The sequence below is a fragment of the Ailuropoda melanoleuca genome, chromosome 3 (genome assembly GCF_002007445.2).
Source record: "Ailuropoda melanoleuca isolate Jingjing chromosome 3, ASM200744v2, whole genome shotgun sequence".
Classification (NCBI taxonomy): Eukaryota; Metazoa; Chordata; class Mammalia; order Carnivora; family Ursidae; genus Ailuropoda; species Ailuropoda melanoleuca.
Window position 1 is genome coordinate 94,799,977 of NC_048220.1, and position 18,872 is coordinate 94,818,848.

At 38.4% G+C, this 18,872-nt stretch overlaps 1 protein-coding gene across 1 annotated transcript in view; it reads right to left on the bottom strand.

The window, feature by feature from the left end:
* Positions 1–12,752: 12,752 nt before the first annotated feature.
* Positions 12,753–18,872, bottom strand: part of HMMR (hyaluronan mediated motility receptor) — a 44,330-nt gene continuing 38,210 nt past the window's right edge. Inside the window, exons 17-18 of the mRNA XM_034656765.1 lie at positions 17,764–17,926; positions 12,753–16,869 (exon numbers count right to left, since the gene is read on the bottom strand). Of these exons, the coding sequence (XP_034512656.1) occupies positions 16,850–16,869; positions 17,764–17,926 (183 nt within the window). The 3' untranslated portion in view covers positions 12,753–16,849. The remainder of the gene's footprint in view (positions 16,870–17,763; positions 17,927–18,872) is intronic.

Genomic DNA, 18,872 nt, shown 5'->3' on the forward strand with positions numbered 1-18,872 from the left:
CAAACCTCCCTCCTCCCTTCTGCAAACCTCCCCTCTTCTGTTTTTAGCCTTTTGTTTCAGGAACTCAGTGCCACCCTGAAAACTACTACAGAAGCTGGCAGCACATTCACAACTCCTGTCAAAACTGGCTAGATCCTCTTTTTCTCTATAAAGCTCCCAGCCCCTTTCTCTATGGGGGCTTGCAGTTTTTGAGGGCCATTGGCTGCCTCAGCTTCCTTTGCCTGACAAAGCAATAAAGTTATTGTTCCTCTTTATTCCAAACTCTGTCTTCATGTTTTATTTTGGCTCTGAAGCACAGAGGTCAGTTATCAACAACACTACAACTCAATTTTAAAAATCATTTTAAAAATGGACACATTTTCAACAGATAACTTCACAAAGATATAAGAATGGCCAATAATCACATAAAAAGATGCTCAACATCTGGGAAATGCAAACTAAAATCATATTGAAACATTGTCATCAGCCAGACCACAAGACTTGATCTTTACTGCTCACCTATGCCTACCCACCAACCTTTGTCTCACATTTTTCCTTAAGCTCTTCTTTCCTGCTTATCTCAACTCAGGCAAAAGACCTGAGGAACAGCATAGCACCCACCCGGTGATGGAAACTGAAACTACCCTTCAAGCAATAACTATGACTGGGCAGAGTTCCCCTGAGTACCACCCAGAGCAGTTTGAACTCAAACCCTGGCTCACACCTGCACAGATGGACCATGGAGTGACCTGTGGAGTAACGGACAGTTACCTTTCCCTCATTATAATACTCTATTATTATATAATACTATATAAAATCTCCACCCAAGGAGGGGGGAACACAAGCCTCATTTACATAATATATAATGTATGTACAGGCATGTTTCCTTTAGGTGCATGTGCGACCTTATGCCTACCTCTATATGTGATGACCAGGCTCCCTTCTAAATATTCATCCTAACCCTAAATAAAAGGAACCCCATTCAGCCTTGCTTGGGGACTCAGGGCTCCAGAAGTTATTCCATGTGATCTCCTTAATTGCCTCGAATCACGTTTACTTTGTGCAACAACTCCACCTGGTGTCATTTCTATCTGTAACTTACCAAAGAGGGAATTTATGTTAGTTCAGTTACAATACCATTACATACCTAACAGAATAGCTAAAATTTAAAACACTGATAGCATCATATGCTAAGGAGCATTTTTGGCAACTAGATTGCTCATTCATTGCCAGTGGGAGTATAAAATGACACAACCACTATAGAAGACTGTTGGGCAATTTATTATAAAGTTGAACCCCTGATTCAGTAATTTCATTTCTAGATGATTACCCAAGGGAAATGAACGCATATGTATGTAAAGACTTGTGCAAGAATATTCATCGCAGCTTTATTCAAAATAACCTAAAACTGGAAATAAGCCAAATATCCATTAATAGATGAATGGATAGATTGTGGTATATTCATAGTATCGGAATATTACTTAGCTTACAAAGAAATGAACTGTATGAATGAAACTCAAAATCATTATGCTGAGTTAAGGAAACTAAACACAAAAGAGTGTGATTCCATTTATGTGAAATTCTGAAACAGTTGAAACTAATCTATGGTGAAAGAAACTAGCTTGGGGGAGGAGGAGGGATTGATTGTTAATGCCATAAATGAACTTTCTGAGGTAATGGAAATATTTTATATCTTTTTTTTTTTTTTTAGTTTTATATCTTGGTAAGGGTATGGGTAACAATGGTATATATGCTTATCAAACTACAAGAGTTAATATCTGGGGGTGGCTGGCTGGCTTGGTACAGCATGCAACTCTTGATCTCAGGGTCATGAATTCAAGCTCACATTATAGGTTACTTAAAAAAATAATAAATATTTTAAAAAATTATATAAGTTGCAATTGAATTTTTTAAAAAAAGAATTAAGATCTGTTCATTTCACTGTCTATATTACTATATGTAATTTATAACTCAGTTTTAAAACATAACACAGTCATATTTTGGATCATTTGGGTCACAACCTTAGACTCAGTCAACGATTCCCAGGATACAAGTTTGAGGTAGTGTTAACCATTGCACTGCTACCGTTAGCTAGGATGCAGTGGGAAGTTACTCAGATCAAAGGGCTGAAAGCTATTACCAGAAGGAAGGAGGGGGAGTAGGGACAAAAGCAGGGAAGGAATGTGTTTTGTTTTGCTGACCTGTACTTCCTGCCAAGGAGACGCCTGGCTAGGTATTTTCCTGATAGCCCCTTGCAGGAGCCATTCTGAACTAATTTGGAGCTGAGGACTTGCACAGAAGTCCCCCTGAGCTGTCCTGAAGTTACTTCTAGCTCATTATAATACGAATATCTCCAACAATGTGTGGATTTTCTGCCATTTTTTGAACATACAATGTGTGCACTAGCATGTTGATGTGCTAGGCTTGTGTCACTGAACCGAAGTGCCTAAATAATAGAGTATGTATAAGTTCCTTAATATACATGCAAGCTCCCTGCCCCCTAATACACCGAATAAAAGCTTCCTTTACTAGCCCTATGGAGAGAGAGTGCTTCGAAAGTTATTTATCCCTGTCCTAAAAGTAATAAAATGTTCTTTGCTTTCAACACTTCCTTGGGTTTTGTTCAATTTAGTGCACCCCTAGAGGTGAACCCCTTGAATTCAGTTACGGTATAAATGATGAATTAAATGGACAGCATTTAAATTTCTAAACTCATTAGGACCTAAAAATCAAAATATTTTTCCTTGATAGGGGATGCACACATTTTTCAAGTTTAAGAACTGTATCTCTAAGTTATAATGATACCCCAAGGGCAAGAAAAAGGTTTTTGTTTCTTCTTTTTTTACAACCTCCTCTCACCTCTATATTCCTATCCATTTTTAAAATTGCCTTTGATTCCACCATCCCGGCTCTTCCTATTTCTGTGACTCCTATGCTCACATGAATGGCTCTGTCCCAAACTCTCTCTCAAGCTATGATTTCCCATTTCCAGATACCTAAAAGGCATCTTTACCTATATATTCCTTTGGTATATCAAACTCACAGGTCCAAGAAACTAAAAGTAAATTTAATATTAATTCATCATCTTGTCCCCAAAACCTGATCTTCTTCTTAACCCTGCCGAGGTTTGTGAGAAAGATATTTTTTTTTTAAAGATTTTATTTATTTTTTTGACACAGAGAGAGACAGCTAGCGAGAGAGGGAACACAAGCAGGGGGAGCGGGAGAGGAAGAAGCAGGCTCCCAGCGGAGGAGCCTGATGTGGGGCTCGATCCCAGGACTCTGGGATCATGCCCTGAGCTAAAGGCAGACGCTTAACAACTGAGCCACCCAGGCGCCCTGAGAAAGGTACTTTTATACTAATTAATTCATAGACTCAAATATACATTTGGGAATTTATTAGGGAATAAAGATAAATTAAAAATGAATCATTAAAAATAACAAACTGGATTCCTACTTCACTTATACTAAAATAAGTTCTCGACAGATTTAAAATTTTGAGATGTGCAGAAAAAGTACTAGAGGAAAGTGTGTACAATAATCTTGGAGTGAGGTAGCCTTTTATGAGCATATCATGAAATTCAGAAACCAAAAGTGAAAATAGCAACAACATGGACTATATAGATTTTTTAAATATCTGCATACCAACAATAGCAACAATAATAGTGATAATTAACCAAAAGCAAAAGACAAACTGGGAGAAAATATATATGATGCACGAGAAATCCAGAGCTAATTGCTATGCTTTATAAGGAAATTTGAAAACCAATCGGGGAAAAATAACCCTTACAATTCAGCCTTTTAAAGTGTAGAATTTAATGGTTTTCAGTATATTCAGAGTTGTGCAACCATCATCACTATCCAGGGGACACGGCTTAATTTCTTGAAGTGGCCACTGGAATTGGCAGGTTAGTGGAGGAAGGGTACAGAAGTTCAGCTGAAGGGTAAGAGAAAGGACTGGAAAATAAGGATGTAGATCTCAGTATTGTAGAAAACTCTTCCAAACACTGTTTCCGTGAAGAGTTAAAGGTGTGGAAGTGTGGAGGGCGCTATAAGATCCAAGGAATACTGGGAGTTTTGCTCTGCTTTGTTTTTTGTTCAGTTTTAGAAGGTCTACTACTAGAGCACGTTTGTATGACAGTGGGGAAGATTCATTAAACTAACTGGAGGAGTTATGGGTTGAATTGCCCCCCCATGACATGTTGAAGCCCTAATTCCCAGCACCTCAGAACATGGCCTTGTTTAGAAATAGGGCTGTTGTCCAATTCACATTTACAGAGACAGAAATGTAGAATTCTCCTGAAAGGAGAGACATTGCAAGTCTCGTGGCCCAGCCTGCCATCAACGGAGTGGAGAAGGATAACCGTCCCCCTGAAATTACTATTTTCAAACAATAATACAAGGTACCGCAAGGAGTAAAGGCAAGAGAATATGAGGACACATGTGTTCAGATTGGAAAATTTAATAGAGGGAAGATGAGGAAGTCCTGGCTGACTGCTTCAATTTTCAGTTAAGTATGTGGTAATGCCATCAGCTGAGGGTGATGAGGAAGGAGGGACACATGAGTCAGAACTTCGAGCAGAGGACTGAACTAAAATTGTACATATGTAACTTTTTAGCTAATGTAAGGAGAATTTTAAAAACTTTTTATTATAAAAATGTTCAGACTTACAGAAAAATTTAAAGAGCTTAATGAATATCCTTATACTTTCTACCCAAATTCAACAATTGTTGGTATTTTACTATAATTGCTTTCTCTCTATGTATCTTTATTTTTAACAAAGATTTATTTATTTATTTTACAAAGAGAGAGCATACAAGCAGGGGGAGGGGCAGAAGGAGAGGAAGAGAATCTCAAGCCGACTCCCGCTGAGCAGGTGGAGCCAGACACAGGGCTTAGGGCTGGATCTTACCACCCAGAGACCATGACCTAAGCCGAAATCGAGAGTTGGCAGCTTAACCGACTGAGCCACTCAGGCACCCCTCTCTATATATTTTAAATTAAATTTGTTTTTCTGAAACATTTCAAAATAAGTGGTAGACATCATGACATTTTCCTTTTTTTTTTTTTAATGTCATGACATTTTACTTTTAAAAACATCAGCATTCATTTTCTAAGAATAAGGTCATTCTCTCATATGACTACAATACCATTGTCATACTTAAGAATTGATTCACAATTCCATAATATCATCTACATTTAAATTTCTCTAATTGTACCAAGAATATATTTTATAACTTTTTAAAAAAATCAATATATCACCAAGGTTCCTACATTTCCTTTACTCTTTTCATCTCCTTTTTTGAAGAGTGGTTTTAAATTCACAGGAAAAGTGAGTGGAAGGTACAGAGAGATTCCTCGTGTTGGCCCCCTGTCATCCCAGGCCCCTCACACCTGCACAGCCTCCTTAGCAACAACCCCCACAAGAGTGATACGGTGAGGAACGTACACTGACACATTGTAATCACCCGAAGTCCACAGTTTACATTAGTAAACTCTTGGTGGTGTACATTCTGTGGGCTCGGACCAAGATCTGTCTTTGTGGTGTCATACAGAGCATTTTTCACTGCCCTAAAAATCCTCTTGCTCTGCCTATTCATCCTTCTCCTTCCCCCACCAGCTCCTGGCAACCATTGATCTTTTTGTCTCCAAGGTTTTGCCTTTTCCACAATGTCATATAGTTAGAATCACACAGTATACAGCCTTTTCAGATTGACTTTTTTCACTTAGTAATATGCATTTGTTTCCCCCATGCATTTTCATGGCTTGAGAGCTCATTCTTTTTAGCACTGATTAATATTCCATTGTCTGGATGTACCACTATTCATTTATACATTGACCTACTCAAGGACATATTGGCTGTTTCCCAGTTTTGGCAATTATGAAGAAAGCTGCTAAAAACATTTGTGTGCAGGTTTTTAGGGGAACATTCACATTTTTCCCCCATCACATTGGCTTTTTGAAGAGACAATAACAGTTACCTGATGATTTTCTTCAGAGATTCATATAATATTCCACTAAGCCTTGTATTTTCTGTATTTTTTTTTGAAACTTGATTAGATTGATAGTGCTGTGTATGCATATGATATCACATTAGGAGGCCCCTGACAAAAGGTCATCCTAATATTAGTCATGTTTTACCATTTGGTATGGTGGTCCTTTCTTATTCCTCCCTCCCTCCCTCCTTCCCTTGCTTCCTTCTTTCCTTCCTTCTTTTTTAGTAATCTCTACACCCAGTGTGGGGGCTTAAATTCATGACCCCATGATCAAGGGTCGCATGCTCCACTGACTGAGCCAGCCAAGTGCCCCTAGTGGCACATTTTTTTACACTTTGCAATTAATAAGTAATCTTCGGGATCCTACTTTGGGACCTGTGAGTATCCTGTAACCTAACAATGTTCACCTAATTGCCTCCACTGGTGTTCCTCAACTAAGTGATTATACTGGAGGGGGTGAAGTCCATAAGACTTACTGAGGTCGTCTAGGGTGAGAATGAGTGTAACTAAAGAAGAGAAGAGAATCCGGGTTCAACTCCTTACTCCAATAAATACAAACCAGGTACAGGATGGTGCAGCAAAGGAGTGAAGAAAGCAACAGTTAGGTGAAGGGAGAACCAAGTGCATGGCATCAGCTCTCTGGACAAGAGAGCATTTCCAGAAAGAGGAAGTTCTGTTAGCATAAGATGAAACTAGAGAAGTGCCCATTGGATTTGGTAAGATACAATTCACTGGGGAAATTGGCAGGAGCTTTGCAGGGGACTGGTGACAGAAATCAGACTACAGTGGGTTAGAATGAGAAAGACAAGGGAGAAAAAGCTATACTATGTACCTTTTTCAGAGGTGGCTTTATTTATTTTTTAAAAGATTTTGTTTATTGAGAGAGTGCGAGCACAAGTGGGGAGGGGCAAAGGGGCAGCGGGATGACTCCCCACTGAGCAGGGAGCCCCACTTGGGGCTCCATCCTAGGACCCTGAGCCAGGCACCGATCAGACGTGGCTTTAAATATCTCTAGCTTAGGCTTGTCAATAAATATTTATTGTTTTTCACAAACTTTACACTTATTTCTCTTCCTTTGGTCATTTCTCTCAACATGAGTTTTAAAATACAGTGCAATGAGATAAGATTTTGAAATATTAATCTTTGTATTTTTAAATTTCTTACAGCACCCTTTTAATTTTCTCCTACTCACTTTGCAGCATCCGTAGAGCCAGGAGGAGAATTAGGATGGTTCAAATGAAAATACACAAATACAGCAAATATTTGTCCTGCTGTTGTTATTCTCTTGAATCTAAAGCTAATGAGGATTATGATGTGGGTGGGGGTGACAGAGGATCAGTCCTTTCTCCCTGATTCAGTGAGAAGAGATAAACGTTATTGTGACTGAGATGGGAAGAGAGGGTATTGGAGTCACCCTCTCATCATAATAGTCTCCAGAAAATCAGTTGACAATATTTGACTTGTGACTAAGGTTCAGGTGACTCCTAATTTGAAGGAATGTTAGACTTGGAGTCTCAACGAAAACTTTTGTAAGGAGAGTGAATGTCTCCACATCTTTGGGTTCTGGGGCCTTCTCTTTTACTTTGCCACCACCTTTGGGGCCCCTGCCCTATTTCCAGGAGATATTCCCATAAAAGTCATGAACAGCAACAAGAAGAGAGGATCTGGAGTGAGGGTTTCAGGGACGGTGAGGAAGGAGGCAGGGCATCCCCAGCTGTGGACAATGGTCTCTTGTCAGTAGTGTGAACGTGGACAGGTATTCAAGGTTAAGGGCTAACATGGATATGCAGGGCCTGAGTTGAACATGGCCCTCAGTTCTCAAGCCCAGGCTTCTTATCACTTGGGTCAGCCTCGGCACACACAGGCCAGGTCCTGCATGTTTCCTGGTAGGCAGCATGCCAAAAACCTTGAAGCAAAAGCTTGAAGGGTTAATAAAAAGTCCAAAGTTCAGCTCTTTCTTTCTAAAGAGACCTCATCCACACCTTCCGTACACACTAGCCTGGCACTCCCTCAGAAGTGTAGTCCATTCATTTCACAGTTGATTTCTGAAAGGTCTGAACTTTCTCCCCTGGATATCCTCCTCCTTTGGGGAAAGCTGGGACTGTGACGGTGATGATGATAATGACAATGACTTTTGGCGACACAAGGGAAAGCTAACACTACTGGCCCCTCCCTCATGTAGTCCTCGATGTATAATCCATTGCTGGTCATTTATTATCCTTGGTATCTCCATCCTTAGTATTATTAAAGCTGTGCTACTTTTTCTTCAGCATAATTAAATCAGTTTGTAACTTTATATATGCGAAAGTGTGACAGTCCTGTTTGCTACACTGAAAGCTCTGTGAAGATAGGAGCCGTCTTTATACATTTCTTTGGCCTCTAGCATAGTAGTTATTTAAAAAATCTTGGTAGTTTTTAAATGACTCTAACACTGGCAGATCTCACCAATCCATAAGAATCAATTACCATTCCCAGATGTGTACCTATTGTTCGGAGCCTTCTCCCAAGGACCTATACATGCAAGGTCTCCTGACATCTCCACTCCACCTCAAACTCAGTATGTCCCAAACTGAATGCCCACACTTCACTTGCAAATGGCCTCTTTCACCCAAGTTCTTTATCTCAGGGAATAGCAAGGTCATTCACCTATTGTCCACTCCAGAAAGCCTTCAACTCTCCCTAGGGCTATGGGCCATCTTCTGTTTTTACCTGGATTATTATCTTTTTTTTTTCTTCTAAAGCAACTAGACATTGTCTAATGCATGCTAGGTCCTGGTAAGTATTCTTGGTTAAGTAGTATGACTTCTGGTTTATTTCCATAGAATTAATTTTCCACTCAGCAGTCAATGTGACATTCAGAAACATCTAATGCTGATCCATTGCCCTTTAACAGCTCACCATTGTCACAGGTTAAAGATCAAATTTCGTATTATGCATTTTGCTCTTTATCATTCACACAATCAGAAATACTTATCCTTGCAGTTCAACTTCTTGCCACTTTTCTCCTGGCGATACTGAATGTTGTTTATCAAATGGGGCGAACTCTCTTACCTTCCCATTTGATAATACATTTCCACTGAATCCTCATATCCCTGATGCTCTTTACCTGACACTCCTACCCATTTCTTCAGGTCCTAGCTTAGTACTCACCTCCTGACCTGACCTGGAAGGGGTTGGAAACTCTTGCGAGATCACTAAGTACTTTGCAAACCAAGATCTTAGTTAACTACTTAGCTAATCAAGGACCTGCATGGCCTTTTGCTTCTGAACAATTTTGTAGGGGACATTCTTACACTGAAGTCTTTGTACAGATGCCTGAAAGACAAAGTCCTGGGAGAAAAATTTCTGGATCAAAAGGCCCATGGTTTTTTACTTTAGCAGATACTGTCCAGTTGATTTTTACATAGTGATATATCTATAGTATATCATCATAGTTTCTGATCATTGTTAATCTGATATAGAAATGTTGGTGTTTCATTTTACTTTGCATTTCTTGGATGATGAGTCAGATTATCCTTTCCAAAATAAAGAACATTTGCATTTCTTCTAGGTTCTGTCTGCATAGATCTTGCCTACTTTTGGACATTTGATGTTATCCTTAATTTATAAAACTCTCTAATCAGAAGAAATTTGCTTTGCCTGTCATATGTGCTTGTCAGTTGACTGTGGAATTTTTCTCCATTTGGATTCTTTTACTTTTTATGAAATCACAGCTATATTTTGTGGCTTCAATCTTCTTTAGAAAATCTCCCCATTTTGAAAGTATGAAGACACATTATTGTGTCCTATGATTACAGGATTTTTAAAAAAGATTTTATTTATTTAATTATTTGAGAGAGAGAGAGAGAGAGAGAGAACGAGTGGGGGGAAGGGTAGAGGGAGAGAGAGAAGCAGACTCTCCACTATGCAAGGAGCCCAATGCAGGACTTGATCCCAGGACCTGGGATCACGAGGCAGGTCCTTAACCAACTGAGCCAAGCAGGTGCCCCTGTTTGTTTGTTTGTTTGTTTTAATTTAAATTGGTAATTTATTTTTGGTTTGAAAGTGAGATGACAGATACAAATTCTTCCCCCATATGGAATGCCAGTTATCCCCAAACTGCTTATTGAATAACCTGTATTTTGTAGACATTCCACCATTGATTATTTCTATTTTCTTTGTGAAATAGAAGTAGTTCTCATTGGCTACAGGTGGGGCTGAAGTCCGAGGTTTGAGAAAAATTAAAAATGGGAAAGAGGGTCCCCTGGCTGGCTCAGTCAGTACAGCATTCGACTCTCAGTGTTGTGAGTTTAAGCCCCATGTTTGGTATGGAGCCTACGTTAAAAAAAAAGTGGGAACGAAAAAGAAACACAGGATTGTTGGTGACTTCAAGAGCCTAGTTAAGGTTAGAAAGCAGGACCTTGCCATGGCTACTAACTTTGATGTTAGAGGATTTTATTTAGTGCTTTTCAACAGCCTGGTACAAAATCATGAGATGCAGACAGTTGTATTTGTGCAGTGTTGAATTTTAACGGGAAGGTGACAGGAAATAAACGGAAAGATAGAGTAGTGAACCATTACATCTAAGTAGTAAAGTGAATTAAACAGAAGGTGGTCTGGTAAGAATTTTAGGATCAATTATTGTCATATTTGATGTTATTTATTTTGCCCACCAATCTGTAATTTGGGCAGGGCTCAGCCCAGGCCATTCACTGCCGCTCTACATCACCTGGGGCAGTTGGCTTTAAGGCAGGGAATCAACTGAAGATGGCCGGATTCCAAGAGTGAGTGTCCAAGAACACCACAGAAATGCTGTATCATCTTTGATGACTGGTAAACAAAATAATGGCTCCCTCAAAGATGTCTGCATCCTAATCTCTGGAATTTGTGGCTATTACCTTACATGACAAAAGGAATTCTGCAGATGTTATTAGAGAGTTTGATGATTTGTGTGGGTCCAATATAATCAAAAGGGAAGAGGGAAGAGGGGAGGGGGAGGGTCAGAATAAGAAAGGTGTGACAACAGAAGCAGAAGTTGGAGTGATATGCTTTGAAGATGGAGGAAGGGGCTATGGGCCAAGGAATGTAGGCGGTCACTGGAAGTTAGAAAAGACAGGGGCACCTGGCGGGCTCAGTCAGTTAAACGTCCAACTCTTGATTTTGGCTCAGGTCACGATCTCAAGGTCGTGAGATTGAGCCCTGAGTGGGGTTCTGTGCTCAGTGGGGAGTCTGCTTCAGATTTTCTCCCTCTGCCCGTCGCCCCCCGCCCCCCGCCACTCTCTTTCAAATAAATAAATTTTAAAAATTGTTAAAAAAAAAAAAAAAAGAAAAGACAAGAGAACTGATTTGTCCATGGAGCCTCTGGAAGGAAAGTAGCCCCACCCAATACCTAGATTTTAGCCCCATAACACTCATTTTAGACTTTTTTTAAAAAAAGATTTTATTTATTTATTTGAGAGAAAGAGACAGATAGTGACAGAGATAGCGAGAGAGCACAAGTGGTGAGGAGAGGGAGAAGCAGGCTCCCACCGAGTAGTGAGACCGACACGCACCTCAATCCCAGGACCCCAGCACCATGACCTGAGCCAAAGGCAGACACTCAATTGACTGAGCCACCCAGGCACTCTTCATTTTAGATTTCTGACCTTAGAATTGTTGGATAATAAATTTGTGTTCTTGAAAGCCACTAAATTTGTGTTAATTTGTTATAGCGGCAATAACACTAACAGAGATGAGTTAGCTACTGAAATTGTGTAGTGCCACTTCCACCGTTGTTATAGGCCCTTCCCAGACTCATGGGGCGGGAGGAACAGACTACAAGCTCCCAATGGAAAAGTGTCAAGGTCACATTGAAGAAGAGCATGTTGGGTGGGAGACGGTAGTGTGACCATCTTTAGAAAATATTATCTGTGGGGTACCTGGGTGGTTCAGTCAGTTACACATCTAACTTTGGCTTCAGTCAGTTACACATCATCTCAGGGTCTTGGGATCGAGCGCCGTGTATCAGGCTCCACACTCAGGAGGGAGTCTGCTTCTCCTTCTCCCTCTCCCCCTGCTCCTTCTCTCTCTCTCTAATAAATAAAATCTTAAAAAAAATATTATCTGCAATAGGAGGAAAATTGGATCAACTCGATTACTTAAGGCCTAGATCAGTAGCCCAGTCTTTAGGAGCTGAGTATCTGTAAATCTTCATTAGGCCTTAACCATAAACACTTTCCAATATGTGGCCTTTCAAGATTAGAAACTTCTCAGAAGCTACTCTAAGGTAGTTTTAGCAAAATGCTGGGAATACATTTTAAAACTGTTTCAAATATCTACTATGGTACTTTATTTAATGAGATAAAGATATTTATATCATACTTGAAGGATTATAATGCTGGGGATGATGGGGGTTAGGAGAGGACAAAAAATAAAGTTTGGGACTCAACCTTCTCAGTCTGAAGCCATTACACACATGGTACCAAAGATTTCTCCTAATAAGCTGTTCCATTTTCTTCATAATCTCAAAAGGGAAGAAATTATTAGCTTCAAATTGTTTATATTCTTTTTAGAAAACGCAATTTTAACAAGGGCATATTTTCTTCCCTTAAAGGATTTTCTTCCATTAATGATTAAAAAAAATTCTGAAAACCTCCTCACGAAGCTCAATTTTTTTTAAAAAAGTACAAGAGTGCAACCTAACTTCATTTAAAACGAATATTAACAAAAAAATAATGCACACAAAAATTAACATGTCTTCATAAATAAATCCATTTTAAACCGGTAGTCCAAAGAATAATCTCAACATTAAGACTTTAGTTTGGGAATAAACTGTTTTGTCTTAAGAGCTTTATTGAGGTATAAGTGACATAAAATAAACTGTATATATTAAAGATAGACAATTTGATGTTTTGACACACACACACATATATATATATATACAAACACACACACCCATAAAACCATCACCATAATTAAGGCAGTAAATATATTCATCACAAAAATAATACCTCTCTTATTCCTAATATTGGTAGCTTTTTTCCTAATCAGTCTAGCTAGAGGTTTACCAATTTTATTTATCTCAATAAATAAACTTTCATTGACTTTCCTCTATTACTGTTCTGTTTTCTAGTTTATTGATTTCTGCTCTGATCTTTAACATTCCTTTTCCTCTACTTAGTTTGGGTTTAAGTTGCTCTTCTGTTTCTTATTCCTAAGTTAAAAGCTGAGGGCATTGATTTGAGATCTTTCTTCTTTTGAAATATAGGCACTCAGTGAGATAATTTTGCTCTAATCTGCTTTAGCAGCATCCCATACATTTTGATACATTGTGTCCATTTTGATTCTCTTTGAAATAGTTTCTAATTTGCTTTTTGATTTTTTCATTGACCCATGGCTTATTTAGAAATGCATTATTTAATCTCCCAACTATCTATGGGTTTTCCAGAGATCTGTTTTTTTTTTTTTAAGATTTTATTTATTTATTAGAGAGAGAGAGAGAGAGACAGCCAGCAAGAGAGGGAACACAAGCAGGGGGAGTGGGAGAGGAAGAAGCAGGCTCCCAGCGGAGCATGAGCCCAATGCGGGGCTCGATCCCAGGACTCTGAGATCATGCCCTGAGCTGAAGGCAGATGCTTAAGGACTGAGTCACCCACGCGCCCCCAGAGATCTGTTATTTGTAAACTAATTCCATTGTGTAAGAGAATATATCAGGTATGATTGGAATCCATTTACACTGAGAACTTTTTTTTGGCCCAGGATATAGTTAATATTGGTAAATTTTGTATGTTTACATAAAAAGAATGTATATTCTCCTGTTGGGTAGTTTTTTTATAAATGTCAATCTAATTAAGGTGGTTCAGAGTATTGTTCAAATCTTCAATATCCTTTCTGATTTTCTGTATACTTGTTCTGCCACTTATTGAAGGAGGCCATTTCCCCCCCCCGCCCCCCGTAACACTGGGCTTGAACTCACGACCCTGAGATCAAAACCTGAGCTGAGATCTAGAGCCAGACACTTGACCAACTGAGCCTCCTAAGTGCCCCAGAGGGAGGTTATTGATATCTCTAACTATAATTACAGATTCTTCTATTTCTCCCCGCAAATCTATCAATTTTTGATTTATGTATTTTGAAACTATTAGTGGGTGCTTTGTTTAGATTTGTCCTCCTAATGATTTGAGCCATTTATCATTATGAAATGAACTTCTTTATATCCCTGGTTATATTCTTTGCTCTGAAATATGTCTTATTTGTTCTTAATATAGCCACTCTAGTTTTTTGTTTTTAATTGATTTACATTATCCTGCCTTTTTTTTTTTTTAAATTTGTGGTAAGACCATGTAACAGATTTACTCTTAATAAATTTTAAGTGCAAGATACAGTGTTTTTAACTATAGGCATGGTATTGTAGAACAGATCTTTAGAATTTACTCATCTTGCATTACTGGATTAAACATTCTCCATTTCCCCATCCACCCAACCTCTGGCCACCACCATTCTGCTCTCTGCTTCTTTGATTTTAACAATTTTAGATAACTCATGTAAGTAGAAACACATGTAGTATTTGTCTTTCTGTGATTGATTTATTTTGCTTAGCATAATATCCTCAGGGTTCACCCATATTGTTGCATATGGCAGGATTTCCTTCTTTTTTAAGGCCAAATAATATTCCACTGTATTTTCTTTATCCATTCATCTGTCATTGGACATTTAAGTTGTTTCCACACCTTGGCTATCGTGAATAATGCTGCGATGAATATGGAAGTGCAAGTATCTCTTTGTAATTCTCATTCACTTCTTTTGGATAAATACTCAGGAATGGGATTCCTGAATTATATAGTAATTCTATTTCAAATTTTTTGAGGAACCTCTACACTATTTTCCACAGTGGCTGCACTATTTTACATTCTCACCAACAATATACAAGGGTTCCAGTGCTTCCATAACCTTGCCAACACTTTTCTCTCTCTCTCTTTTTTTGATAATAGCCATCCTAACAGGGGTAAAGTGATATATCTGTTTGACTTTGACGTACAATTCCCTGATGACTAAGGACTCTGAGCATCTTTTCCTATACCTGTTTGACACTTGTATGTCTTCTTTGGAGAAGTATCTGTTCAAATTATTTGCCCATTTTACATCAGGTTATTATTTTTTTTTGCTATTGAGTTGTAGTTCCTTATACATATCTTGGAAATTAACCCCTTTGATATACAGTTTGCAATTATTTTCTTGAATTCTGCAGGTTCTTTTCACTGTTGTTAGTTTGTTATGCAGAAAAAAAATAAAGTCTCACTTGTCCAGTTTTGCTTTAGTTGACTTTTGGTATCATAACCAAGAAATCACTGCCAAGACCAATATCATGAAGCTTTCCTATTATATTTTCTTCTAGTTGTTTTATAGTTTAAGGTCTTTGAGATGATTTTTTTGGGTATGGTTCATTGTTTTGCATTTAGATATACAGTTTTCCCAACACCATTTGTTGAAGACACTATCCTATCCCTACTTATATTCCTGCCACTCTCGACTAGTTTCTGGATTGCTCACAAAGGGAATTTGTCTGTGTATTACTGCTGACTTGGTATGTTTATGGGTGGGGAGAAGGGTCCAAGTCTTCTATTCTGCTGTCTTGCTGATGTCATGCCTCAGCATGGTATATCTTTTAACACTGTTTTATGGGGCACTTGGGTGGCTCAGTTGGTTAAGCTTCTGCCTTCAGCTCAGGTCATGATCTCAGGTTCCTGGGACTGAGTCTCACATTGGGCTCCCTGCTTCTCCCCTTCTTCTGCCCCTTTCTTGCTCACTCTTTTCAAAAAAATAAATAAAACCGAAAAACAAAACACCTTTACTTTTCACCTATTTTTGTCTTTACATTGGAAGTGCATTTTTTTCTAATTTCTACATTTCTTCTGAACTTGTAGCTTATAATAGCATACCAACTTTGTAAATCAGTTATTTTAGATGAAGAATCACCACTTTCTAAATAATATACTACCATGTGTGATTCTGGGGACAAGGTAGGGAGAGGAGAGCAGAGATAAGAAATAGACCTTAAATAGAACCATTAATATAACTTCATATAATACAACTTGAATAACGGGGTAAATGACTTAATGTGTGGTTTTATTTCATATTATACAAATATTAATCAAGCAGCCAGTAGTCAGATGCCAAGAACTCTAAGACAAATTCTCTTGAGGATAGTTTCCCAGATTTTTTAGTGTATCTAAGAACTGACTGCACAATTTGTTAAAAATACAGATTTTCAGTAAACTCCAGATTTTAATTTAGTAGGATTGATATGGAATCTAGGAATCTACAAATTACTGACCAACTCAGTGACTCTGATAGGAGACAAAGAGATTGCTATGGAGTTAGGCATACCCTTATTTCTTATTTGAGCTCGATAAATGGATGATGGATACGACAGAATGAAAATTATTAGACAATCCAAATAGAGGCAAGAACAAGTCAAGGTGTTCTAGTCTAGCTTAAGAGGTTCAGATTAGAATAGCCCTCTGGTATCAAACTAAAAAACCTACAGATTAGAATCTTGAAACCATCTAAGGTTTCAGAGTAGGGGAATAATAATCTGAGAAATTTTTAAAGGAATATTGATTGGATGGGATGAGTTATAAGTTGGAAAGCCAGCGAGAAGGTTTAGAGTGAGGTGATAAAGGTAAGCATCAAGGAGGTACAGACAATATAAAATAAAATGTCAGAAGTCATACTGGTAAAAAATATTGAACTCCCCTTCACATACCTAAAAATAGGAAGTTAATATTAAATACATTAAAAATATTCATTACAAACATAATAATAACAGCAACAATAATAAAAATAATAAGAATGAAATAATCTTTAACAGGTCTTTCAGATGTTTACTTGCATCATTCTTGAAACTCCACAGGAGCTCAACAGCAGTTTGTATTGCCTGGAAGAATTATTAAAAAGAGGTATTAGTATTCTAAGTTAAAACTAATCTATCAGTCATTATAAACTAAAAACAGGCATTTCCTATCTTCTATATGCATGTTTACATTCTGCAGCATAATCACATTTTTTTCAATTTCGAATTATTTTTTTTTATTTTAATATTTTTAAAAAATATTTTATTTGACAGCACAAGTAGGGGGAGCAGCATGCCGAGGGAAAGGGAGAATCAAGCTCCCAGCTGAGCAAGGAGCCGTGGGGGGGGGCTTGATCCCAGGACCCTGTGACATGACCTGAGTTGAAGCAGACGCTTAGCCTACTGACTCACGCAGGTGCCTCTTAAATTTTTTAAAGTTTTATTTATTTAAGTAATCTCTATACCCAATGTGGGGCTCGAACTCATGACCCTGAGATCAAGAGTTGCCTGCTCTTCTAACTGAGCCAGCCATGTGCCCCACATAATTATATTTCTTCATTCACCATCTCAACCAATTTTGATTTATTGTCAAATATAAAAAGATTCATAGTCAAAAAAGAAAACTTTATTTCTCCACAACTACAAATTCAACATTTAAGTTAAAATTTTAAGGGTATGATAGAGGGAACAATTCTGGGGGTGGGGTGGGCTTGGGTGGGTAGGTAGGAGCAAAAAAGTCAGACAAGGCTTCAAGGAAGATGGGACCTGAACTGGGCTCGAAGGTGGGATCTAGATATGTGGAAAATAGAGGGTATGGAAGGAGGAAAGAAAAGGCATTTTACATGAAAATCTTAGTATGGATTTTGTACATCAGAAATTGTCAAAAATTCTCACAGTTCATAAAAATGGATAACTTGTGAAATGTTGTGAAAGCAATTCCAAAGGAAGATGTCACCTATACATTTATTAATTTCTTACCTTCTTTCAATGGTGTTTTGAGAGCAAAATTTTCTTTGCTTTCATGAAGAAAAGCCTTTGAAGGATCAAAGTGTTTGATACCAAGAACTTTATTCAATTCCTCCTGAAGTTTTGTCTCACTTTGTTTTCTTTTAGCAAGCTGAGACCGGAGTTTTGACACCTCCTGTGTACGAAAAATATAGAAAATAAACAATAATTAAAGTTCATGTTGGCGAAATGTGTTATCCATGTTATTGACAAATTCCAAAGTTGCTCATGTACCAAACCAAAAGGAAAAATCACTACTAGATACAGGCTTTAAGACTACAAGTTACAAAATGACTCTGAAGGGCTGTCACAAAGGAGATAATGAGACATTTAAATCTTCTTGCCACTCTACAGTTACAAAGCTATGTTTCTGATAAAAATTCATCTCCAAATTAAATGCAGAAGTCAACCTCTGGCATGACAGCATGAGAAGCTCCACTAACCGGCTTCCTAGTAAAACTAAAAATTATAAAAAGGCAACCATTTAAAGTCTATAAAAATGGTCCTAAGGCAAAATAGTCAATGAAGAAACATATACTCAAGCAAATCTAGAAAAATATGGTAAAAAAAGTCAAGGGTCTGTAGTATTTGAAAAGGAACCCTGCTCCTTTTTCTCAACTCCCAGTTTAGCAAGGTGAAAACCTTATACCAGACAGCTACAGTCAAGAATATGGGGCTCTCTCTTTCCCCAGCACCCACTCAGAGGCTTTTCCTGCCAGGAACAGGACATCAGCATTTCTCATCTCACCCTCAGCTACCTGTTGCTGAGGCTATGTCCCAAGTAAATGTGGCTGAGAGGTGAAGGATCCTTTCTTCCATAGAACAAAGGGCTCTAACTTAGGAGCTGTGTGCTGAAAATGCTGGGACCCTGATCACCTTTGCCCTGGCTCATGAGGTGATGATACCATGCCAGGAAAGGCAAGCTTAGAGAACCTCAGGCTGTTCCCCTTTCCCAAGTCCGCCAAGCACTCTGTTCCTAGGCCAGATGTGTCACTCAGAGAAAAGCTTGCCATTTTCTCCAACTTCAGCTCCAGAGCCCTGTCTCAGAGATTTTATCCGGCGGGGGGGGGGGGGGGCGGGGC